This window comes from Budorcas taxicolor, chromosome 11 (assembly GCF_023091745.1).
Source record: "Budorcas taxicolor isolate Tak-1 chromosome 11, Takin1.1, whole genome shotgun sequence".
Classification (NCBI taxonomy): Eukaryota; Metazoa; Chordata; class Mammalia; order Artiodactyla; family Bovidae; genus Budorcas; species Budorcas taxicolor.
Window position 1 is genome coordinate 28,921,339 of NC_068920.1, and position 26,818 is coordinate 28,948,156.

The following is a 26,818-nucleotide window of genomic DNA, read 5'->3' on the forward strand; positions in this document are numbered from 1 at the left end:
GGGCCTTATACAATGACTATTTTGGAGGACACAAGGACATACAAATTTTGATAGGTTTATTAGGACATACTTTTGGTTTTTATTTCCCAGCTCATCACTATGCCATGTATGAGCTTTTCTCATATACTTACTAAGCACTTGTTAAGCAAAGGACACAAGAAGAGATGATAAAGGCAGAGATCAGCCAAGCAAAGTGTCTGTCTTAAGGAATTATATGTGGTGAGACTGACACAGACAAGCATATTATCATACAGTTTGATAAGTCTGATAAAAGACACAAACCACTGTGAGAAAAAAGAATAAAACCAAAAAGTGTTCTTGTGCCAGTTATACCTTTGCCTTAAAGTACTTACCAATCCAACTGGGAAATTAAGACATCAGAGAACAGGTTAGAACAATGGTTCTCAAACATTTAGAATTCAGGACCGCTTCACATTCCTAAAAATTAGTAACCCACCTCCCATGTTTTGTTAATGTAAGTTACATATATATATGTAGATATTTGCTACTTAAAAATTAAAACTGAGTATTAAACTTAATAATTCACATTTATATGATGTTTACTACCTATAAAATTAATTATATGTATGAAAAATTATATATAATTAGCAAACATCATATAATCTTTTCATTTACATAATATTATGAGAGGAGACCCTCGTGGCTCAGATGGTAAAAAGTCTACTTGCAATGCAGGAGACCTGGGTTTGATCTCTGGGTCAGGAAGACCCCCTGGAGAAGGAAATGTTAACCTACTCCAGTATTTTTGCCTGGAGAATTCCATGGACAGAGGAGCCTAGCAGGCTACTTACTGTCCAGGGAGTCGCAAAGAGTCAGACCCAACTGAGCAACTTTCACTCACTCGCTCACATATATAGAGATTTATATACAAAATACATAATAGAGATTTATATACAAAATACATAATAGTATAAATATATAATACTAAATACATAATAGAAAGTTGGACTACAAAGAAGGCTGAGAGCCAAAGGATTGATGCTTTTGAACTGTGGTGTTGGAGAAGACTCTTGAGAGTCCCTTGGACTTCAAGGAGATCAAACCAGTTAATTCTAAAGAAAATTAACTGAATATTCACTGGAAGGACTGATGCTGAAGCTGACATTCCTATACTTTGACCACCTGATGCAAAGAGCCAACTCATTGGGAAAGACTCAGGAAAGATTGAGGGCAGAATGAGAAGGGGGTGACAAAGAATAAGATGGCTGGATAGCATTACTGACTCGATGGGTATGAGTTTGAGCAAACTCCGGGAAATAGTGAAGCACAGGGAAGTGTGCTGTAGTCCATGGCATTGCAAAGAGCTGGACACAACTTAGTGACCAAACGACAACAAAAATATACATTTACAACACAATGTTACATATATATAGCATTGCACATTATAAATTTCATATACAAATCCATATATAGTATATATAAATGATATGTATTTAGTGGGTTTCCCATTTGAGCCACCAGGGAAGCCCACTAAATATATACTACTATGTATTTCGTATATAAATCTCTATATAGTACATATAATTCATATATACGGGTTTGTATATGAAATTTATAATATGTAATGCTATATATATATATAACATTGTATTATAAATGTATATGTTATGTGTTATAATATGTATTGCTATATATATATATATAGTATGTTGTAAATATAAATGTGTTATAAACGTATATGTAATATGTGTAGTAGGTCAACTCAAAAAGAGTTCCTCATTCTCTACTTCATTCAAAATCCTGGCAGCCCCAGGCTAACCTGAGACTTGTAAGGCTGCCTGAAGGTGGAGAACACAGTCAGTTAATGCAAGAGAGCAGAGGGAAAGACAGCAGCTTTGGGGCCCACACACTTCTTTTCAATACTAGTTCCCCCATTCACGAACTTGGTGATCCTGCCAAGTCCTCAGGTTTTCCCCACTTTCATTTCGTCCTCTGTAACACCCCTCCACCACCCCCTTGTCCCAGGAATGTAGTGAGATAATGCACATACAACTCCTGGGCCTGGGCTGAGCACATAGTAGCCTCTTACTTGATCTTTATTTCCATTACATCCTTATCACATGGGAGCCTCCTGTTTTGAATTGACCTTAAGATAGTTGATAATGCACCTTAATTTGGACGAGTGGATAAGAGTAGATCAAGTCCAACAAGTTGGTTCTGTCTTTCCAGTTATGTAAACTTCCCGGGTAGCTTCTGAAAGGTCACTGGACCTAGGAACTTGCCCAAAGAATACCTCAAGAAGAAACTGTAATAAGAAGAGAAGCTAGCTTGCCCATCAGAGAAGGGAGATGTGTGTTGGGGAGTGATAGGGAAGAACATAAAGCAGGATCAACACAGCCACTCAGAATCTACCCCACTGAGTTGCTGTTCTTGGAGCTCATTCCTTGCCCAGAACTCAAGAGGAAAAGTTATGATGACACACACAGTCACTCCTCCCTGCATTTCCCATCTTAATTGTGTGCACACTTTCAAGGTCAAGCAGGCAGGCAGAGCTGTCAGGGAGAACTGCATATTGTCAGTACTGAAGAGGGACCAAGGTATCAACACCCTTCAGTTTTTACTACCGAACTCACCTAAACCTTCTTAAGACTTCTGGATGGAACCAAATTCTTACAGAATTACGTTATCAAATAATTTGTTGGGCTTCCCTGATGGCTCAGAGAGTAAAAAATCTGCCTGGGATGCAGAAGATCCAGGTTTGATTCCTATGTCAGGAAGATTCCCTGGAGAAGGGAATGGCTACCCACTCCAGTATTCTTGCCTGGAGAATCCCATGGACAGAGGAGCCTGGTGGGTTACTGTCCATGGGGTCACAACGCGTCAGACACGACTGAGCGAATGTTTCAGTTAAGACATAAATTTCTTATGGTTCTCATGGTTAACGTAGTAGCACTTTTATATTTTCCTTTTAATTTTATAAAATATTTCAGGAAAAATACAGAGGTAGCATAATATATTTATCAAAAGTACTAGCTCAATACGGGAATGCCAGAGTTCAAATTCAATATTGCCATTCGATAAGTTTATTAACTCCTCTATCCTTCAGTTTTCTCAGTTTTCATCTATAAAGTGGCAATAATAGTACCTGTTTTATGAGAATTGCTATGAGAATTGATGAGTTAATGTTTATATAGTTATAAGAAGAGTGCTGCCTTATGAGTACAAAAATTTATATATATATATATTTTAAAATTCTTTTAAAATTTATACATACTTTCTTATAAATCCAGCATAGCACCATTCTTCACTGTTTGTTCAAAAGTGTCAATAATACTAATAAAGATAACAGTTAACTGAACACTTTCTATGCATCAAGCATTATATGCACTATTTTCATTCTGTCTTCACCACCATCCTATGACTACCATTACAATTGCTATTGCTTTACCAATAAGGAGATAGAAATTGAGAATTCAGATTTCTCCTAGGACAGCCCTGCAGACTGATTATAACTCATGTACCCTGAACACACACACACACACACTCACACAAACAAATATCGATTGAACTAAAGTCAAAGACCTTTGCTTTTCTATTACAAAGTGCATAAAATTAAAATACACTCACAACTATTAATTACTTACTAGTCTGTTTAATGAGTTTTAGGTAGAAAACATTTTCACCCTGCAACTAATTCTGTGTGAATATCATACCTTTTGGGCAGAATCAAGTGTTTACGATACATCATGCTGTCTGTTCTGATGGACACTAGATGGCAATCCAAACCAATCAAAGCTTAATTTGGTTACTGGTATGTTATACTTCCCCCAGTCCCTTATGTAATTATTAACTTCTCCTGATAAATTTGGGTTTTCCAGATGACAGTAGTAAAGAATACACCTGTCAGGAGACCAAGGTTCAATCCCTAGGTAGGAAAGAACCCTTGGAGATGGAAATGGCAACCCACTCCAGTATTCTTGCCTGGAAAATTCTCCGTCCATGGAAGGTGGGCTAGTCCATGGGGGTCACAAAAAATCAGACAAGATTGAGCAAGAGAAGTCAATCAGTCAGTGATAACAGCTTTCTGTCTCTTTCAGTGAACAGAAATTTTTATTCCTCTTTTTCTTGACAAATGATCATCCTGATACCACTGGTTAGTCCCAAGACTTCAGCAGGTCTACAGGCAGGCAAGAATAAGGAAGGAATCAATAATCCCATGTGGATTTTGGGAATAAGAAAATAAACAAGACAGGCTCTACCTTTAGATTGGAATTTGGATGCTGGAGACCCAAGAAATGATATAGAATATGTTAAATGTGGTAAAGGTCAGAGTGAACATGAAAAGGAGGAAACAGTCAATTTTACTTGAGGCTGGAAGTTAAACATAGACTCTTATAAATGCAATTTTTAAAATGCTAAATTACTTTCCTCTCTCTTTTTAAAGTAAAAATGACCAGTGGGGAGGATGACAGAAAAAAAAAATACTATTGTGCAAAGACATTAACACTGGAACTCTCCCGGTTAAAGTGTATCAATTATGACAATGATGGTTATAATAATAATTGTAGTAACAAATTTATTATACTATGTACTAAAGGATAAAATGATGTAGAGGGCTTGTGACTTAGCAACGTGCTTAAGAAAAATCCAGCACCTTCAGTGTAACACACATGCCCCAAACAAAGCCTCAAGAAGTGGACTGCACTAAAGTGTAAGTTGTATAAAAGTCCAATTAAAACTTTAATAAATGAATTTGCTCTCCTCAACCCTTCTTTGCCCAAAGGCACTTACAATGTAGGATGTCATTGACTCCAATAGACACTAGATGACGCTCCAAATTCACACTGCCCTTGATGGACAGCTGATGCTCCCGGCTGCCTGGCTAAGCCATGAATCACTAATTTTGGGTTGACATATTACTTAGAAAATTTCAAACTCATTCTTATACAGTCTTTTGATGGACAGAAATTATTATTACCTACAAATGATGTGACAGTATTGAGAGGTGGTGAGAGTGGACTAAGTGCCCAGAGTAGTCAAGCACTAGGTTGGCCAATAGGACCTTTGGAGTCAATACTCTATAAAGAGGAATACATTATCAAATGGACTAGAAACAAGTGCTTGATTCATTCACTTTTCCAACAATAAGGAGGAAAAGCACACATAAGTGAAGTGAAGTCGCCCAGTGGTGTCCGACCCTTTGAGACCCCATGGATTGTAGCCTACCAGGCTTCTCCATCCATGGAATTTTCCAGGCAAGAGTACTGTAGTGGGTTGCCATTTCCTTCTCCAGGGGATCTTCCTGACCCAGGGATTGAACCCAGGTCTCCCGCATTGCAGGCAGACGCTTTACCATCTGAGCCACCAGGGAAGTTCCCCATAACTACCCCCATAGTGCATACAGTTTAGAATAAAGGGGAAAATATAGGAGAAGAGAATGGACAGAAATGTTTTACATCTGTTGGTATAGTGTAGAGACAAATGGAGGAAATGGCCATTTTACCCTATCATGGGAGTAAAAACCTTGGGGAGAAGTCACTTTAATTGTGTCTTAAATGTGAGCAGCAAACTAGGCATAAGAACCCCAGGGTCTTCCAGTCTGTCCAGTGGTTAAGACTCCACACTTGCAATGCAAGTGGCATGAGTTGCATCCCAGGTCGGGGACTTAAGATTCCACATGCTGTGTAGCATGGCCTAAGAAAAGTCCCTAGAATCCAGAGATCAAAAGAGACTGCATATGTTTTATCTTCTAAAATTATTATTAATTGTGAAATAACCATTAACCACAATATAGACAATCTGCAAGAGGATACTGATCTGTCACCTGGTAGGGAGCAGCATCGTCAGGTTAAAAAAAATGTCATTGATGATATTAATATTATATTTGGACAGGTAATAATAATAAATATAATTTAGCCCTGATTATTTGCCAGGAACTTTGTTGAGGGCTTCATTTATCAACTTGGGGGTTTCTTAAACTTAATTCTAAGTATCATTTTGTGAAGTAGCTATTATTATCACCTCTTTACAAAACAAGAAAATTGAGATAGAGAGTTTAAGTGGCTTGCAATATAACTTTGCCTTACAGATTGATTATAAGTTATGTGCCCCTAAGGCACACACATATACTCATCAGAAATAAGATATAATAGGGTAGTTTACAAAAACTGTACTAAAGTGAGCAAGAGTAGACTTTGCTGTTTTTCTCATCGGTAATGAAAACAATATATATGGACAGTTTTCATTGGTAGATATTAAATATAGAAGACATTTTCTCCCTTGAAGTATCTAAGTCTCTTGGAAGAGCTGAAAGATAACAATTGACAAAAATAGGCATTGCATTGACCTCAAACTCTCTGCAAATGAGACACTTCATTATGCTATGTCATTCGTTCTGATGGCACTCTAAACCAGAATAGTTTGTTCCTAATCTGTCAGGTCTGTTATTATTACCCACTAGGAGTGTCATTATCTATTAAAAGCTGTAAAGTTTCATTCATGTAGAGTATTTGGTGATCAGAGTCTATTATCCCCATTTCACAGATGAGCAGTTTGAGGTTCAGAGAAGCCAGAATAAGGCCATAGTAAAGACACATTTTTCCTTTTCTGTAGCTCTTTGGAGCTCTCCTCAATTTACTAAATGGTATACTGCCTGACTCATGAATCATTCAATAAAGTCAATTCAATTTTTAAAATTTACTGTGCTGAATTTTGTTTAACAGTAGATTAGGGACTGGTTGGTGGGGGGGAGGGGGTGGGGTGGAATTTGGAGATGATGACTAAAAGGTACTGAAAGGTTTCTTTGTGGAGGGGATGAAAAATGTCCTAAATTGATTGTGGTATGGTTGCTCAACTTTATGAATATACCAAAGCCTTGGAATTTTAAACTTAACAGAATGAATTGTATGTTAGTGAATTTTATGTCTGTAAAGCTGTCACTTAGGAAAAAAAAGTAATTGTACAGTCAACCCCCATGTACTCATCATCAATGTTCAACATTTTCTCCACCCTATTTCATATTCCCATACTTTCTAAAATTTCCAAGTTTGAATTTTTTCTTGGATGGCAAAAATGTGCATATGTGCTTTTAAAGGTATCACTGTATTTACTAGGTATTTAAAGGTTTTAGGAAAATCCTTTTTCCTAAATATTTTTTAATATCCTTTTGAGAAGTCTAAGTAGTTCTCAAACTTTGTTGTGTCGGGGTGGGGGAGAGGGTTGATTAAAATCCCAGTGCCCTGGTGGCATTGCACAGTAATTAAATGGGTGTCCGGGGGCTATAGGAGAACATCTACAGGTTTTACGATTCTCCAGATGATTTCAATGAGCAGTAGTTCATGAAATGTAACTATAAAAGCTATGAAAGATACGGCAATAGATAGGATCTAATCTGTTAAGCTTATGATTTAACTAAATTCTGATCAAAGAATAAAATGAAGTTTTTATGCAAAAAATATTCGTAAGCTGAATATCAAGATTGGCAAGTTGAACTTAAAAATTTTGAAAATGTGCACCTGAATATTCAAGTTATTCAATATTTAAATTGTAAATATTTAGATCATAAAATCATTAAATATATTTTCCTCAATCAGCATCCTCTCGGGATTTAAAAAACCAAAGAGACAGTTGTGTGACCGAGTGTTTCCCAAGCAGGTACTCTGGGTTTCAGGAGAGAGAGTTCAAGCGCAGGAGACCCATTTCTTTTCAGCAGCAGCCCCGGAAAAGGTTCCCACTGGCCAGGAAGTTTCATCTGGGATCCCCGGAGCCTCGGCAATGGCTCCAGGGTGACTTCTTGGATCATCCCCGTTTCCCCGCCCTACCCAAGCGGCTGAAAAGCGCCGGGACGCGCGGTCCGAGTCGGGAAAATGGGCCCGCGAGCCCGGCCGGCGCTTCTCCTCTTGATCCTCCTGCGGACGGCGGCCACGCAGGGCCGACCGCCGCGTGAGTCCGGGGGCTGCGGGCTGGAGAGGGGCGCGGCGGGGGAGGCAAAATCGAAACTAGCTTTTCTTAGCGCTTGGGAGTTCGCTAAGCTCCGAACGACTGCTCAGCCCTGTGTGCGGTGCCCTCCCCCAGTTTTTCCCGGGGGGCATGGGGGCCACAGCGGCTGCAGATGGGGTTAGGGGACCTCCCGTCCCAGGACCTTGACCCCTCACTTCCCACTCCCCGTCCTTGCTGCCACGGTGTGGCGCTCGGAACCACCTACTTCCTCCCAGCTTGGACGCTTTTAGAATAGAAATCTCTCATTGAGGTCGAGCTAGGATTAGGGGTCCTTGGCCTCCGATCTCGGTTTTCTTGTTTCTGCTGCTGTTAACCGAAGAGACTTAGCACGCACGCACTGTCGACTGTGTCCTTTCACCCCAGATCACGCCCCAAACAGGAAGTTCTTCTCACTAAGGGCAACCTTGGCCGGAGTGCCCCCTCCGGTGTATCCACACCCGGGGGCTCTAAGGGCTGGGAGACAGGGCTGAGTAAACACACAGTGAAGGCCTCCAGTTTCCATTTCCGAACCACTGGCACAGACTGAGGATAGGAGGTTCTTGAGAGTTCGGCCAGAGGCCTTACTCTTGGGGATTGTTCTTTTGCTTGAAAAAATAACCTGCCTGATATTTTTGAACTTTTGAACTGAATCTCACAGTTCTTTTCAGCCCGGGATTGTTAATTTGCAATGTTAATAGTATTGTTATAAAGGATGCCAAAGAGATGATAGTTAGCATGTAAGTTTTAAATCACCTTCCTATCTGTGATCTGGTTTGACTCTACTCAGCCTTTGGGCGGTAGGTGTTTTGATTTTACTAGTGGTTAACAACTTCAGGTTAAATCCTTTCCCCAGGTTACAAAGAATTTAGACAGTCTGGTTTTCTGACATGAAGTACCACTGGTTGTAATCTTGGCTGACAGTGTTTGACCTCACTGTTGTCTGGCACAGCTCTGGATGCTTTATACATTGACAGAACCACACTTGGAGGGTAGGTCGTATATGTATCCACACTTTATAGATGATGAGAACAAAATAAGACCTGCTCACCAGTAACTTTGTCAGTGTTACCCAGGGCTCTTCATAGTTGATTCTTAAAAAGTTACTCTGCATTAGAGGTTAAATCATAAAGTCTGATGAAGGAAAGTCTTCACTGACTACAAGTATATCAAGAGCAGGGAGCCGAGTCCTCTGATGCTTTGCCTTCGAGTTGATGGGGATGACAATACACAAAGGGATAGAGAGCATCAGGGTAACCTGTGAAGCAAGGAGGTCAGGGTAGGCCACTGTCCCCAGCTGGGTTTGAGCAGAGACCTGAAGTAAGTAAGGGTGATGCTCACTGGGAACAGCGCTTCCCGGATAGGCTAGGGGGACCTGGCAAGGATTTGCAACGTCAGCACTCATTGACATTTTTTGCTGTGGGGACTGTCATGTGTACTGTAGGACATTTAGCAGGTCACTGTCCTTTACTCACTGGATGTTAGCACACTCCCCAGTCGTGACAACCAAAAACGTCCCCAGGCATTGCCAGATGTCCCTAAGAAAATAAATGTCCTGATTGAAGAAAGAGCAAGGGCTCCGGAGGCCCAGAACAGGTGATGGGTTCAGCAAAGGAGCCATGGGCGAGTCCCGTAGGGCCTCACAGGTTGCAGTGTGGACTCCAAACCAGGAGTGACGTAATCAAGAATACCTGTTGAAAAGATCGCTCTGGCTGCTCTATGGAAAGCAGAATGAAGGGGGCAGTGATTAAAAAAAAAAAAAAACAGGGCGAAGCAGATAGGCAAGAGATGATGGACTGGGCCAGGTGGGAGCAGAGGTGGTGGTGAGAAATAATTCTGTTCTGGATTTCTTTTAAAGGAAGTTGCTGAGGGATCTATGAAGGTTCATATGATAGAGAAAAGTCAAGGTGGCTCTATTACTATTTTATCTTTATTTTATCAGCCTCAGCAACAGGGGGATCGGTGGTGTCATTTCCAAGGTGGTGAAGGTAGTTTGGAGGCAACCAAGAGCCTGATTTCAGACTTGTTCAAGTTTGAAATTCCAGTGAGTCATCCAACTGGTGGTATCATATAGGCAGAGTTGGAGAGTAAGAATCCAGAGTTCAGGGTCAGAGATCGAAATCTAGAAGTCAGCATTTAGTCATCCAACAAGTATGTATTAAGCATCGACTACATGCCAGACACTGTTCTAGGCATCGCAGATACACACTGAACTCCCACATCTAGAATTAAGGGAATGCATAAGAAAACTCACACCTGCCTGAGGCCTGTCCCCTTGGGCTTTCTGGGTGTTTTTTCACATTTGCATTTGATTTGGAACTGTTTTGATGCTGAAAGATACCCTGAGCTATTTATCAGCGCATCTTCCAGCATTTAACAGCAAACATTTATAGGCAGACCTCAGAGATATTGTAGGTTCAGTTTCAGACAACCACAATAAAAGGGAATATCATAAGAAAACAACTCAGACAAAGTTTTTGGTTTCCCAGTACATGCCCAAGTTGTGTTTACTACACTGTATGCTGTTAAGTGTACAACTGTATTGTCTTAAAAAACATACGTACCTTAACTTTAAAAAAGGTATTGCTAAAAAGTGTTATCCATCACCTGAACCTTCAGAGAGTCAAAATCTTTTTATAATAGTAACGCCAAAGATCACTGATCACAGATCACGTAACGAATAGAACAATAATGAAAATGTGGGAAATCTTGTGAGAATTACCAAAATGTGACACAGAGATATAAAAGTGAGCACAGGCTGTTGGAAAAGTGTTACCGATAGACCTGCTTGATGTGGGGTTGCCAAAAACCAATTTGTAAAAAAGACACTTTAGCTTCAAAGGGCAAAAAAAAAAAAAAAAGAAGTCTGTCTGTACACAGGAAAGGGTTTAGAGATGGAAGTAGTGATAAAAACTGGACAATAATTCCTCTGGACTTGGATATGATTGGGTCTGAGCATCAACTCCTGAGCTCAACTGCTCTAGTTAGACACATCTTGGGATTTTCTAAAATCTGTTGTCCCCAAGGGGAGGCTGCTGGAATTGTGAGTTCTGGATCAGAGGCTGGGGGCTGCAAGTGGGTGGCAGCCCACATGGCACAAGGAGAGTCTAGGGGAAAAAGGTTCATGGGGAGGGAGGGTACCACCCACTTTCACAGGGTAGGACCAGATACAGCTGGTTCGAGTAGATTCAGACCGTGTGTGGACTCCCAGTCTCCTACGCGGCTTGTTGCTCTCTCTCCCCAGGGTCACACTCCCTGCGCTTCCTCTTCATGGGCGCCTCCAAGCCAGACCTTGGGCTGCCCCTGTTTGAGGCTTTGGGCTACGTGGATGACCAGCTGTTTGTGTCCTATGATCATGAGAGTCGCCGTGCAGAGCGGCGCGCCCCATGGCTCTGGGGCAGGGCCACCAGCCAGCTGTGGCTGCAGCTGAGTCAGAACCTGAAAGGCTGGGACCACATGTTCATCGTGGACTTCTGGACGATCATGGACAACCACAACCAGAGCAAGGGTGCGTGAAGAGCGGGCCTCACCTTCCCAAGGTGGGCAGGGTGTGTCCCTGCTTCACAGATGCATCTTGAGGGAGGTTTGAGATCCTGGCTATTTGAGGTCCTGGGGGGCAGAGAAAAGGGCGAGTGTTTGCTTCCTGAGGTTGTTCAGTCCCTCTAATGGTTCCTGTAATCCTGTAAGGGCTTCCCTAGTGGCCCAGATGGTAAAGAATCCACCTACAATGTGGAAGACCTGGGTTTGATTCCTGGGCTGGGAAGATCTCCTGGAGAAGGAAATGGCAACCCACTCCAGTATTCTTGCCTGGAGAATCCCACGGACACAGGAGCCTGGCAGGCTACAGCCCATAGGGTCGTCTCGAAGAGTCAGACACAATGGCGGAAACAGGGACCTGCTCCTTTGGTTTCAGTAACGAAGCTGGGGGCGTTGCCAGAGTCCCACACCCTGCAGGTGATCCTGGGCTGTGAGTTGCAAGAGGACAACAGCACCAGAGGGTTCTGGAAGTACGGGTACGATGGGCAGGACCATCTAGAATTCCGGCCTGAGACACTGGATTGGAGAGCAGCAGAGCCCAGGGCCCAGGTCACCAAGCTGGAGTGGGAAGTGAACAAGATTCGGGCCAAGCAGAACAGGGCCTACCTGGATCGGGATTGCCCCGAGCAACTGCTGCATTTGCTGGAGCTGGGGAGAGGGCCTCTGGAGCAGCAAGGTACGGCGGGAGCACTCTCTGGCCTTCTCATGATGGAGTGGAGGAGGGGTACAGGGTACAGGATCCCCCGCTGGGGTTTCAGAGATGGCTGATGTTGTGTGACTCCCTGGGAAGGAACTGAGGTCTGAGTTTTCCACCTCGAGGTCTCCAGCTCTGAGGTTTCCCCCTTACAGTTGAGATGTATCATCTAGCTGTGAGTCACGATTTTAAGTTTTTTCCATGTACCTAGCTGAAGAAGTAACTGTGATTTTTCTCTCGATTTAACCAAGAACCCTATGTCCTATAACCTTTAGTGATTCAGAGATGCCAGTTTTCATATGAATGAATACCAAGGCAAGAAATTACCTAATGAGGCAACCGGTCAGAGTAGCATAATCTGGAGGGGTCAAAGCTACTTTCACAGAACATTCTAGTAGTCATGAAGGCTGACTATCTGACAAGACCCCTTCCTACAAGAATATTTATCAGGTTGAACCAGGTGAAATTACCGAGAGTACATATTCAATCATTTTTGATCCTCATAAGGGGCAATTTCAGGCTTCCCAAATGGTGCTGGTGGTAAAGAATCCACTTGCCAGTGCAGGAGATATAAGAGACACGGGTTCAATCCCTGGGTTGGGAAGATCCCCTGAAGGAGGGCATGGCTACACACTCCAGTATTCTTGCCTGGAGAATCCCATGGACAGAGGAGCCTGGTGGGCTACAGTCCATAGGGTCCAAAGAGTCAGACAAGACTGAAGTGACTTAACATGCACACACACAAGGGGCAGTTTCATTTGATTCAACTTAAAGTATTAATAAAGAACATAGCACATGGGCAACAGGTATGCATATTTCCAAGTGGGGCTGGAGAACAGGCTGCTCTGACTGACTGACCCACATCAGAACTGAATCATGTAACGTATTTTAGGGCACAAAATGGTGGTGTGTCTTTCCTACAGCTTGCTCTGCCTGCACAGGGTGACTCCTTCCTCCAATCTGTAGGGAAAGGGAAGTGAAAGTTGTAAAGAAAGGGAAGTGAAAGTGGTAAAGAAAGGAAGTGGACGTTCTGGTCTTCCTGGCATGGGTAGGAAGGGTCCCTCTCCAGATCCTCCCTTCTTCCTGTCCAGTGCCTCCTTTGGTGAAGGTGACTCATCACGTGACCTCTTCACTGACCACTCTTCGGTGTCGGGCTCTGAACTTCTACCCCCAGAACATCACCATAAAGTGGCTGAAGGACAATCAGTTCCTGGATGCCAAGGACGTTAAGCCAACGGATGTGTTGCCCAATGGGGACGGGACCTACCAGGCCTGGGTGGCCTTGGCCGTGCTCCCTGGGGAAGAGCAGAGATACAGCTGCCACGTGGAGCACCCAGGCCTGGATCAGCCCCTCACTGCCACCTGGGGTAAGGATAAGAAGCAGGGGCTGAAAAATCCTGGTGTGGGCAGGCTGGAGTTGGTCAATAGGGCAGCCAGGGGAGCATCTGCTCTGCGCTGGGGGCAGCGTCATGGGCTTTCATTTGCTTTTGCTGTTTTAGAGCCCTCACTGTCTGGCACCCTGGTCACTGGAATCCTCAGTGGGATTGCTGTTTGCGTCATCATCTTCCTTATTGGAATTTTGTTCAGAATCTTAAAGAGACGGCAGTCTTCGAGTGAGTAGAAAGAAGGAGGAAGCCTCTTAGCACCACGGCACCCAGGACACTCTCATCTTCTTGCAGGAAGTGTGGCAGGTGGAGGCAAAGAGGATTTGGCATCCATGAGAAGCCCTCTCTTCTTTTTTCTTTGGGAACCCTGGCACCTCCCTGGGAGCAGGAATTTCTTGCTGATTTCCCAATCTGATTTCCCTCAGAATGAAAGCTCCTAATTCGACAGATATCTGTTGAGCGCCTATTATTTGGCAAGGGGCTGTGTAAGGCAGTGCAGGTTCTCTGAGGTTAAGTCACCACTGCTATTCTCAGAGCCGAAGTCTAGTAGGAAATGAAATCCATGAAACAGGTAAATGCAGTTAAAGACCCCTGAAGGTCCTATGAAGCAAATGTTCTTGGTGGGGTCAAGGGAAGGGAGGACCCCATTCATCTGGGGATCAACCACAGCTTCTGGATCTTGAAGAAGTAAGATTTCTTTAGGTAATGTTGAGGCTGAGGGGAGCTCTGTGCAGGTGAAGCACCTGTGCACGTGGGAGAGAGTGACACATGCTGGGGAGTGAGAAATTATCATCAATTTGACCCTTGACTTTACATACTTATCAGTCTGCATTTCTACGTCCTGAACATCTGTGATGCAGGGGGAAAAAGGGTAGACAGAAGCCAGCTCCTGCAGAGCCTTGGGGGCCTTTGGGTTGTTATGGGGATGGGGGCGGACAGGGTCAATGCAGGGCCTTAAATCAGCAAAGGGGGACCTAATCTCCACGGTATGGAGAGTGAGTTCTTAGGAAGTGAGATGGGAGGCACGGAGACCAGTTAGGAGTTAGACCTAACTGGAGAGTGAGTTGTTAGGAAGTGAGATGGGAGGCAAGGAGACCAGTTAGGCAAGGAGACTCAGCATTTGCAGATGAGAGATTATGGTGCCTGAAATCCAGGGGTTCCTTGGAAAGAGGATGGTCAGAATTGAAATGAGTGGATCAGGGGGCAGGGGAGGATCCAAAGTCTGTGACGCCTGTTTCCTGGACATGTCTTTGCAGGAGGAGCCGCTGTCAACTATGCCTTAGCCGAATGTGAATGAAGGGCAGCCTGCAGACCCTTGTGGGGCGGAGACAGAACTCAAGACTCAGGGAGCACGTGCCCTTATGGCATTCTTCATGCTCAGGACAATTGGAACTAAGAAATGGGAACTGTCTCAGGAACTATCTGCTCTTAGCCTTCCTTGTTTACTCTCGAAAAGTTCACCATCTAGGTTTCTGAGTTCCTGCTTGTTAAAGGGCCCCAGCTGTGACTTCTGCCCCAGAAGCGGCTTTCCTGAATCCCAGGTTACATTTAGAACCTACGTAGATTTCTTGCATCACCTCAGACCTCATACACCTACATCATCTCATCTCCTAACTGTGGAACAAGGTTCCTTAAATCTGGGGGCGGAGGGGGTGGTGGTTGCTTGTGATTCCTTTAAACCTCTGAGAATAGCTTTGAACCTTCTCCTTAGGTCATACACTCTAATGCCCCATCAGAATTTGGCACACACATCCAGGAAATTCCTAGACCCATTCAAGTTTCCTTTTAACCCTTCCTCTGTTATTGAGAACTCATTTGTCATCAAGCCCTGTGGTCTCTTCCATCAGAAGGAGATCTGGACTGTTGTACAGCTGTGAAGGCTGTGCCCTGCACAACCCGAGGAGACCCCTTTTCTAGAAGAGGCATCCTTTCCTGGATGTTTGTGCCTGTTAGGACAGTCTTCTCTAAAATGGGTGGAAAGTGTCTTGGGGAAGGATATCTTTTTCTAATTTGAGCAAATTCCTTAGATTAATGACACCTGTACTTTTGCAATACCTCTTCTGTATGCCAGACTTGAAGTAGCACAGGATTTGATCTCTGCTCACACCATCTCCTTGTTCTGATAATGAAAATGATAATTAAGATGATGATGATAAGGATAAGGTGGCTGACATTTTAAAAGCTCTTATGTGGTGCCAGACTTAGTTCTCTGAGTGCCCATTTACATGCATTATCTCACATAGTTTTTACAATAGTTCTTTGACATCAGTACTATTATCCCCCCCCCTTTTTTTTTAAAGATGAAGAAAGTGAAGTTTAATATAGAGTATCTCACAGCTTGCCAGGGACAGAGATAGGTGTCAAACTCAGTCAGGCTGGCTCTTTGATCCAGCTCCTTGCTCCTACATTCAGATGATTAGATACTTGGACTAACTAGGGAAAGAAGGAGATAGCTGTGGAGATGGCTCTTCTCTTGTCTCATTGTCTGTATGCTTAGTGACTTTGATTCAAATGAAGGGAGAAACAGCAGAAAACAATCTCGGCCATGTTTCCTTTCAAAGTTCCTGAGGGAAGAACCCTGGAATGTGACCACTAACGTCTCCATTGCCACACTGGCCAGCTCTATCTGGCAGCACTCAAGGGACTGAGATTGGGAGGATCAGTTAGTTACTGTGTTGGACCTCACAGAGTCCTGCTCCAATCAGGGCCACTAGGGCATAGGCATTTCCCTCCATAAACTGGAGCAACTACTCTCATATTAAAGCTGGAAAAATAGAAAATATATATACACATGTATATATACATGTATATATACACACTGAATAACTCATGTTTATTTCATGCTGCTATGTACAACTGGTGGCATACCTATGTTCAAGACTCTGTCTTGGAGGTTGGAGGGCAAGTGCCTCAGACCAAATACAGCACAAAAGTTTGTTTGGTAGGTACTAAATTTGAGCACAAATATCTCAACTATTTTAAACTTTTCTTTTTTTCTGGTTATGAAAGTTAAGTGGATAAAAGTACATATAATTTGTGCTTACTACAGAAAAGTTTAAAATAAGTTGAATTGAAACTATCCTTCCATTAGCCAGAACTAACTCTATTAACAGTGTATTTCTTCTCAGTATTACTGCTATATTAAAATACATAAATTTATCACATGCATAGATTTTAATAAATACATAATTCATTGTACATGATTTTCCTGATGCATTTGTCCATCTTATGTATGTACTTAATCAACTTCATCATTACATTATTTTGGGGACATTTATACTGCTTCTACGGAGTAGGCAATGGCACCCCACTCCAGTACCCTTGCCTGGAAAATCCCATGGACGGAGGAGCCTGGTAGGGTGCAGTCCAGGGGGTTGCTAAGAGTAGGGCACAACTGAGCGACTTCACTTTTGCTTTTCACTTTCATGCATTGGAGAAGGAAATGGCAACCCACTCCAGTATTCTTGTCTGGAGAATCCCACAGACAGAGGAGCCTGGTGGGCTGCTGTCTATGGGGTTGCACAGAGTCAGACACGACTGAAGCGACTTAGCAGCAGCATACTGCTTCTAAGGGGTCATGTATCTTCCCTCATAGCTCAGTAGGTAAAGAATCTGCCTGCAAGGCAGGAGACCTGGGTTTGATTCCTGGGTTGGGAAGATCCTCTGGAGAAGGAAATGGCAACCTACTCCAGTATTCTTGCCTGGAGAACCCCATGGACAGAGGAGCTTGGGAGGCTCGAGTCCATGGGGTCAAAAGAGTCTGCAACTTAGCAGACTTAGACTTAGCAACTTTAGACTTAGCAACTAAACCACCACCATCACTGTACTGCTTCTAATTTTTTTAGCATTTTATTTTCATTAAACTATAGTAGCTGAATTAATTATTTTTCTTTACCCTAGAGACATTATCACCTAAAGTGTAACACATTGGTCATTTTGCCTCCAGACCACGGTGGAAGCACAAATTGTTTCTCCTTAAATATCCTCCCATACTCAAAGCACACTGCCAAAACTCTTCCTTGCTCATACTGTTTCCTACCTCACTAAGGATATACTAAAATTAATTAGGCAGCAGTTTATTTTATGTTCTTTTTGTTTCACATAGGACAAAATTTCAAGAAACATTCTACTCTTCACAGTAACACATTTATTAACTGTAGCCTGTTAATTTTTTAAAAATAACCACAATTATAAAATTTCCATTTTCTCTCAGTGTTTTTTAGCTTAATTTTTCTGGCCTTGTTCATCAGTTCTTAAGATCAGCTACATTTGAAAAGTCAGATCAGTTCAGTTCAGCTCAGTTGCTCAATTGTGTCCGACTCTTTTTGACCCTATGGACTGCAGCACACCAGGTTTTCCTGTCCATCACCAACTCTGCAAGCTTGCTCAGATTCGTGTCCACTGAGTCGGTGATGCCATACAACCATCTCATCCTCTGTCGTCCCCTTCTCCTGCCTTTAATCTTTCCCAGCATCAGGGTCTTGTCCAATGAGTCAGTTCTTCACATCCCGTGACCAAAGTATTGGAGTTTCAGCTTCAGCATCAGCACTTCCAATGAATATTCAGAACTGATTTCCTTTAGGATTGCCTGTTTGGATCTCCTTGCAGTCCAAGGGACTCTGAAGAGTCTTCTCCAACACCACAGTTCAAAGACATCAATTCTTCGGCGCTCAGCTTTCTTTATGGTCCAACTCTCACATCCATACATGACTACTGGAAAACCATATGTTTGACTAGATGGGCTTTGGTCTGCAAAGTAATGTCTCTGCTTTTTATTTTGCTGTCTTGGTTGGTTATAGCTTTTCTTTCAGGCAGCAATCGTCTTTTATTTCATAACTGTAGTCACTATCTGCAGTGCTTTTGGAATCCAAGAGATGAAAGTGTCACTGTTTCCATTGTTTCCCCATCTATTTGCCATGAAGTGATGGGACTGGATGCCATGATCTTAGTTTTTTTAATATTGAGTTTTAAGCCAGCTTTTTCACTCTCCTCTTTCACTTTCATCAAAAGGCTCTTTAGTTCCTCTTCGGTTTCCCCAGAAGGGTGGTGTCATCTGCATATCTGAGGTTATTGATGTGTTTCCTGGCAATGGCAATCTTGATTGCAGCTTGTGCTTCATCCAGCCCGGCCTTTAGCATGATGTACTCTGCATATAAGTTAGAAGCAGGGTGACAATATACAGCCTTGACATACTCCTTTCCCAACTTGGAACCAGTCTGCTGTTCCATGTCTGGTTCTAACTGTTGCTTCTTGACCTGCATACAGTTTTCTCAAGAGGCAGGTGTGGTGGTCTAGTATCCCATCTCTTTAAAAATTTTCCAGTTTGTTGTGATTCACATAGTCAAAGGCTTTAGCATAGTCAATGATGCAGAAGTGGATGTTTTTCTGGAATTCTCTTGCTTTTTCTATGATCCAGCAGACGTTGGCAATTTGACTTCTGGTTCCTCTGCCTTTCTAAATCAGATATCAACATTTAAATTACCTATTTTATTTTACCTCTGGCAAAAACCACTTACAAGTTTGGTAGTAAGGAGAAGGGCGTCATCTGGTGGCCAACGCCAAAAATGTCACAGTGGTTTTATGACAATAGTGAGTGGGGGTGGGGAGGGGGAGGGGGTAGGGCAAAGTCCTCAGGGGAAAGAAGGAAAGGAAAACACAAAAGACAAGAGTGGGCCGCTTAGGATCACCTTTGGAGAAAAGCCCCTGAAATTGTGAGAGGACAAAGATGAAACTATTCACCAGGTATTTGAATTGCTGCAATCACAGGGCACTGTTGAGCTGCCTTAACTGGGAAAAGAACAGAAGGAAAACAAACAAATCTGGTGAGGCCACCTGCCAGCAGTTGGTTAAGGCCTGCTGGGACGTACAGGCAAAACTTGGTCTTGTGTTATAATAATATAGCCTTAGTGTGCTGTATACTTGATTCATTCTTCATGTACACACCCATACTTAAAAACAAAAACCTTTCTCTCAAATGCTGCAGAGTTCTTATAAGCCACACACTCTAATCATGACTAGAATTTTAAAATGCATGACTTTAAGCATTGAAGATATTTACAGATATCTCTAATTTTAATTTCTATGGACTTTGAGTCATTTGTTTCTTCCCCATTTTTGAATAAGTGATTAATATGTAGATTTTAATACAGTATTAAATTATCTCATTGACTATTTTACTAAAAATCTTTGGTTGCCCTGACATCATGCATGCATTTATTACTTGGCCTAGAATGCATACTTGTATCTCACATATTCGGTTTCTGAATAATTTTCTAAGCTGTTTACTCATATATATGAGGGGTACATATAGTCTGCCTTAAGCAGATGCTTCTGTAGCTTCTATTTCTTGGCTGGATGAAATTGTATTCTCAGTAAAGTCTTCTTTAGCATGAATATTTCCTGAAAGTAATTTTTTTTTTTTTTTTTTTAGCTAATAGTTATTGAGTTCTTACTAGATGCCAGGCCTTATTCTAAATGTTAATTTAATTCCTCTGAAGAATCCTGTGACATGTATGCTCTTGTTATTCTGTTACCCTTATTTTGTTGTGTAGAAACCAAGGCACAGAGAGGTTAGTTAACTTGCTGAAGGTTACACAGCTGGAAAATGATCATGCTGATTTTTTTTTTCCAGCTAGCCTGGCTCAGAGTCAAATTCCTAACCAATACACAATATCTCTCTCTGAGTCAAGAAAACATGTGGTTGATGCCACTGCATCTTTTTATGATACTCCTTTAAGTAACCATTCTAATGCCTAGAGACCATACTTTGGATATTTCCTGAATGAGAAGAGGACCAGTTTTAACATTTCAGAATGTTTTTTTTCACACAGGCCAAAATTTCAAGAAATATTCTACTCTTCACATTAACATATTTATTAACTCTGGCCTGTTAATTTTTTAAATAACCACTTATAAAATCTCAATTTTATATAATTTTTCATAAATATTTGGGACCTTTATTTTCTTTTCACATACAAAATTCTAACTATCAATTCACATTTCTGTTTATTCTCTTTATCATTCAGGGAGTATCACAGTTTGGGTAGCCCTGAAGCACATGTGAATCATTTCTTCACCAGATTTGGGTAGAAAGTATTGTTATTTTTTAAAAAAAAATCAAATTCTGGCTTTTGACCCAAAGATTCTAAAATAGAATTTTGCTGTTTTCAGTGCATTTGGTGGGGCGCTGAGCATAATACCAATACTTGTATAAACTTCAATGAAAGTCTTGTCAGCTAACCTTACTCTGCAAGTGCATGAACTAGCCCAGATTTTATTCTATAAACAGAGTGACCACATGACATTTTCGTAAAACAGTCAGCAAGAAACTTGGATAATGCCAATGGAGTTTCACTCTGTGTGTAGGAAAACATCTATTTTAAACATAGGTGTAACAAAGATCTTTCCTTTGTGTACTTTTGGGTTCACAGTTTCCACTGCTAAACAAATGCAAAATCCTTTCTTTGTGCTTTGCGTGTGTGATTAAGAAAGTATTCCATGGAATTTTAAAAATCAAATTTAACTACAAATGTGTTTATAAAAATTTTGAAACAATTGTTTAAGACAGGATAATATTAGAAACTTGCTTGTCCAAATAGCATTTTCTTCAGTAGGTCAAAACGTGTTAAGAATATTTAGAGGAGAAAGCCCACACAGGACAGCAGGCCTAAAAAGTGCAAAGGGCAACAACTTTTAAAAAAGAGTTTGAACTAAAGAGAAAATGCAGGGTGGTTAGGACTTGGGGCTTTGACTGCCATCACCCAGGTTGAATCCCTAGATGGGAAACTGAGATCCTGCAAGACATGCGGTGCAGCCAAAATGGAAAAAATAAAATCAAATAAAGAGGGAAAGGTAAGAACATTTTCTTAAAATGGTAAGGAGAGGAAATGAGGAATATAGGGAGAGACACAGTAGATGTATATTATGGAACCAAAAACACACCAATGGGAATGACAGGAAAAGTGAATAATTAGAAAATAGGTCATACCAAAGTAAAAATTAGTTGACTGAAAAAGAGAAATCCATTGAAGACTTAAATGGGAAGGAGATAAATCAGCCAGCGGCGAGAGAAGCCCCAGACCAGGAGTGGTGTTCCCAAATGCCTGCATCTCACTACTGTCAAGTTATAAATCCCTGGCAGGCAGGCGAAATGAGGTGAGATTGTACTTACACATTTCCTGAACTATAACATTGCTCAAAACTATCTCTAACAAGGGATTCCTTTTTACTAAAGTGCAATTATACCCCGAAAAGTGTTGATATATGCTGGTAGTTTTCAACCCTGGCCAAGTATCAGAATTGTCTGTTGAATTTATATATTCCATGGAATGATATGAGCAGTGAAAGTGAAAGAAAGTCGCTCAGTCGTGTCCGACTCTTTGGGACCCCGTGGACTGTAACCAACCAGGCTCTTCCGTCCATGGGATTTTCCAGGCAAGAATACTGTAGTGGGTTGCCATTTCCTTCTCCAGGAGATCTTCTGGACCCGGGGGTTGAACCTGGGTCTCCTGCATGGTAGGCAGACATTTTACCATCTGAGCCACCATGGAAGTCCATTATCATTATGGAATGATATGCATAAATATAAATATATATATTCCTGAACTCTAGTATTTTGACTGAGTTTGTGATAGGTGGTTCTGAGCATTTTACCTTTTCAGAAGATGTTTGATTAACATCACTTTTGTTTGTTGAAATATTTAATGTATCCACTTAGCCACAACTTGCTTGCAAGGTTTTGATTTGTAGGGTCTTGGTCACATAAATGGGGTTCTGTGATGCTAGGTTCACTTGGAGGATGAGTTCCAGGTGACCCACTCTCTTCCAAGCCACAGGACCAAGTAACACTTGGCTCCTAGAGCAGGATACATTTTTAACATAAATCTATATGTGTATACCTTTTAAATGAAGAAGGAATTCATAGGCCTGGACTCCATCTTAGGCCTGTTCATGCTGATCATGCTCAGCCACCTTTCCAATGACTCTGAACTCTGTATTTAGTACCTATGAAAACAACATCAGAAGGATAAGACCCCCTCCAGACAGCGGAACCTTGAAGATCATATCTAGGTTACTCATCGGCTAAGAGAAAACATACACTAATCACCCCTTCCTCCAGACAGGCCATAAATTTTTCTGTATCTATCGAAGTGTAACCTCAGGTTTATTGATTATTGGCTAACTGTTTGACTGTTTGAGCACATGAGCACATAGCACGTGAATGATGGGGTTATTGGGATTGTATTTTCCTTGGTTTACGTAAGTCTCAAGGAATTTGGAGTGGTGGGTTCAGACACATACACGTGGGGTATAAAAGATTTTCACAAATGCTGGTTGGGGTCCTTGGCTAAGGGGAGACTCTGCCTTCGGCCCGCTGGTGTAACAAACTGCACTTCACTATCTGCATTGTCCTTCTCAGTGAGTTTGTTTTCTGGAATGAGTGGCTACAACATAAATATTTCTGTTCTGACAGTCATGGCTTTTTGAGTCAATGTTCATTGAGAAAAGTTTAGAAAAGAAGAAATTGGGAAAAGAAAATAAGAAAAAAGGAACTATATTGTACCTTCATGAATTAAAAAGCATGTGCAGATTTCATGTTTACATATGAACTCTGACCTCATACTTTTCCTCTGTAATGTTTGACATTTCTTCCTAGCTAAGTCTCCTTTATAAGGTGCAGGTTCATAGTGGGAGAAGGTGTTGAAAGGCAGGAGTCCAAAAACTCTCAATTTGGGGCAAAAAATGCAACCTCATCTAATTATTTTAGAAGTGATATAAACCCTGTACCATGCAGAGCTTTCCTGCCCTCTCCTGAGTCTTTCCTCTCCATTACTGGGTCTCTTCTCCCTTTTTGCCTAAGTCTGATGTTATAGTGTAAGGCCATATTCTCATTCTAAGTCTCACCAATAGACATTTATCTATTAACCAGGATTGGGGTGGGGATGGGGGAGAGAAGTCTTTTTCAATTTAAATAGAGTGACTCTTACTGTGAAAATTTTCAAAAGCTGCAACTGGAAACTAAAGAGAAACTTTTTGATTGAGAAGTCCTTCTCAAACCATACTCAGATCCAATTCTGTTCTATTTTGCTTAAAAACAAAAACAACACCCAGGGACTAGCCTGTCCATAACCCTCTGTAATCTAGTCAAAAGCCTCCCAGGTGAGGGCCCTGTAGGCTTAGAAATGACCTTAATCAAGTATTAGCCCCATCCTCCTATTAATCCCCAACTCTACAAAACATCGGGAGAAGGCACCCCACTCCAGTACTCTTGCCTGGAAAATCCCATGGACGGAGGAGCCTGGTAGGCTGCAGTCCAGGGGGTCGCTAAGAGTCGGACATGACTGAGCGACTTCACTTCACTTTTCACTTTCATGCATTGGAGAAGGAAATGGCAACCCACTCCAGTGTTCTTGCCTGGAGAATCCCAAGGACGGCGGAGCCTGGTAGGCTGCCGTCAATGGGGTCGCACAGAGTCGGACACGACTGAAGCGACTTAGCAGTAGCAGTAGCTACAGAACGTGTGTTCTTGTCTCTAAAACTGAAGAAGATTGAGAAAGGATTAATGGAAAAGAGAAAGGAACTTTTAAGAATTGAAGCCCAATTAGACAGGTGCAGAAGGCCAGGAAGAGGGTCCAGGGGCAACTATTACTGAAGCTTACCTTTAAGTTCCTTCTCTCCCATGTATTTGCCGAAAAACGAGTCACGCAGTACATATTTGAATGGAGAAATTTGCAATTGTTTTTCTATTTTTTTAGTCTTTTCATACACAGGCGTTTTAGTACCAGAGCCTCTTCATGGCCAGGCTTATAGTTTGTCTTATTAAAATGCGGCCTTTAAAATTGAAACATTAAAAGAATTGAAAGGGAAAGTCCCGTCACCTATAATTCTATGTTCCTTTACATATTACTTTCACGTTCCCAAAGGGGCCATTATCTAATTTATTAGTTTTGCTTGCTCATGCTCAGTCGTGTCCGACTCTGCGACCTCATGGACTGTAGTCTGCCAGGTTCCTATGTCCATGGGATTTCCCAGGCAAGAATGCTGGAGTGCGTTGCCACTTGCTCCTCCAGGGGATCTTCTCCATTCAGGGATGGAACCCGCGTCTCCTGCATTGGCAGACGGATTCTTTACCACCGAGCCACCTGGGAAGCCCTAATTTGTTAGTTACCGAGCTATGATTGAAGGCAGAAGGGGAGGACGAGATGGCTGGATGGGATCACATATTCAATGGACATGAATTCCAGCAAGTTCAGGGAGATGGTGAAGGTCGCAGAGTCGGATACGACTGAGTGAATGAACAACAGCAACAAAACGTTATGAAAAAGAAATTTGAAGTGGAGCTCTTTGCTCCATGTCCTTGAGCTGATAAGAAAACACTCAACTTGCAAATAGGCACAGGAAAAAAGTGCAAGACAAAAGAGAAACTAAAGCTTTCATTCGATTGAAGGCCACCTCCCCTGCCAGGAGCTCACTGAAGACCGAGGTTTCCTGACCAATGAAAACACTGAAATGTTAATGACCCCCTCCTTGCCCCACCCCCTGATGACTAATTTGGAAAAGCCGCCTGAGCATGTTGTTTTCAATCAGGTCCGCTAGAATCCTATTTAAAGGGCAGTGTCAAAGCCGCAGTTATTGCGACAGCAGTCATGTCTGGGCGTGGGAAGGGCGGTAAAGGCCTTGGTAAGGGGGGCGCTAAGCGCCATCGGAAAGTCTTGCGGGACAATATCCAGGGTATTACTAAGCCAGCTATCCGACGTCTGGCTCGTCGTGGAGGCGTCAAACGTATCTCCGGTCTTATCTATGAAGAGACTCGTGGGGTGCTGAAAGTGTTTCTGGAAAACGTGATCCGGGACGCGGTCACCTACACAGAGCACGCCAAGCGCAAGACTGTTACCGCCATGGACGTGGTCTACGCGCTCAAACGTCAGGGCCGTACCCTTTACGGTTTTGGTGGTTGAGCAAAGCATCTACTTGGAACGTTTAGAAAAACTAAAAGGCCCTTTTCAGGGCCGCCCAAATGTTCGCTAAAGAGCTGTTGGACGTTACTGAGATGTGAGTAAGGAAGTATTTTAAGTGTGAAAGGGTTAATGCAGTTTCATATCATACTTCTAGGGGTTGGGAAGTATGACTTTTTCATAATGGAAATAGGAAATTTTTTTTAGTTTTAAGATCTTTAATTCTTATATGTGTTCCCAAACATGAACCCCCCTCCCACCTCCCTCCCCATAATGGAAATAGGATTTTAGGCGCGTTAAAACAGCAATAAAAATACTTGCCCTTAAGTTTTGTGCTTTTCGATATCCAGCCTTCAAACTGGTCGGCTAGCGGTTTTAATAGCACAAAGCTTCGCATTATCGCCCACACAACACATAGCTATGTAAATGAGGGCTCTTTGCGGACAAGCTTTCATTGGCCGATTATCACTGTGGTGGAAAAAAAATCCGCTGCGTTACAAAACTGGTTTCCTGTTAGCTAAGGCATAGAGCTTCATAAGGGTATCTGGAACAATCCGATTTATGCCCGGCTCTGAAGGGCGCTGGAACAAAGGCACAGACTGGTCTAACCGGTTCTGCACAGGTTTGTGTAGTGCTTGGCAGCCGGCCCACTGCTGGGTGGGATGAAGCCAGCCTCCTTTGTCTCGGGTACAGAAAATGGGCGCAACTGCCTTTTTTGGCAAGTGAAGAATTTTCCTTCACTATCCCAACTCCGTAAAACAGTGGCCAATTTACCCAAAGTTCTGAGCTGTGGCTGATTGAATACAAATCGAAACTATTGTGTTTAGTTACTTTCCATACAGGAAATAATTCTTAAGAGGTCCGATTATACAAATGAATTCAGACAGTATATGTCCTAGTGAATCATCTGTAGAACATGGCTGTGTGCGAAACTGCTAAAATTACATAGTTTTAAATTGACTTTGTTCGAAGTCGCCCCAAATACCAAGGCCCAAAACAAGATGAACACTATAAATGTGTTATTTACGAGGATCTTTAAATAAGGCTAAATTACAAATTAAGTAAAAACAAACTAAATTGTTCAAAGTGAAAAAGATGCTTTTCCTAATACAAGCATAAAGGTTACACTGAGCCTCCAACATCTCTATACATCGTTTAACATTTTTCAGCCTGTGTAGGGCAGTATGAACAACACTCACTCTCTTCACTGACAACCACAATTATATTGACTATATTACAAAATCAAATTTTAATACATGTGCTTAACATATAGAAAATAATTGCTCTCATAGTAACGAAGACAAAATTTTCAA

At 42.1% G+C, this 26,818-nt stretch overlaps 2 protein-coding genes across 2 annotated transcripts in view; both read left to right on the top strand.

Annotated features, from left to right (window-relative positions):
* The window catches only part of LOC128055176 (uncharacterized), a 61,678-nt gene extending 36,170 nt beyond the window's left edge, over positions 1 to 25,508 (top strand). Inside the window, exon 4 of the mRNA XM_052647589.1 lies at positions 25,174 to 25,508. Coding sequence (XP_052503549.1) covers positions 25,174 to 25,508 — 335 coding nt within the window. The remainder of the gene's footprint in view (positions 1 to 25,173) is intronic.
* HFE (homeostatic iron regulator) lies at positions 7,827 to 14,848 on the top strand. Its single transcript, XM_052647584.1, has 6 exons — positions 7,827 to 7,902; positions 11,180 to 11,443; positions 11,849 to 12,148; positions 13,258 to 13,533; positions 13,666 to 13,779; positions 14,808 to 14,848. Exons 1-6 carry the CDS (start codon positions 7,827 to 7,829, stop codon positions 14,846 to 14,848), a joined length of 1,071 nt encoding a protein of 356 aa, XP_052503544.1.
* Positions 25,509 to 26,818: the final 1,310 nt, after the last annotated feature.

Coding starts and splice junctions, on each gene's coding strand:
- HFE (XM_052647584.1), top strand. CDS start 7,827: ATGGGCCCGCGAGCCCGGCCGGCGCTTCTCCTCTTGATCCTCCTGCGG. Junction 11,444..11,848: donor CAACCACAACCAGAGCAAGG/GTGCGTGAAGAG, acceptor CTTTGGTTTCAG/TAACGAAGCTGGGGGCGTTG. Junction 13,780..14,807: donor AAAGAGACGGCAGTCTTCGA/GTGAGTAGAAAG, acceptor ATGTCTTTGCAG/GAGGAGCCGCTGTCAACTAT.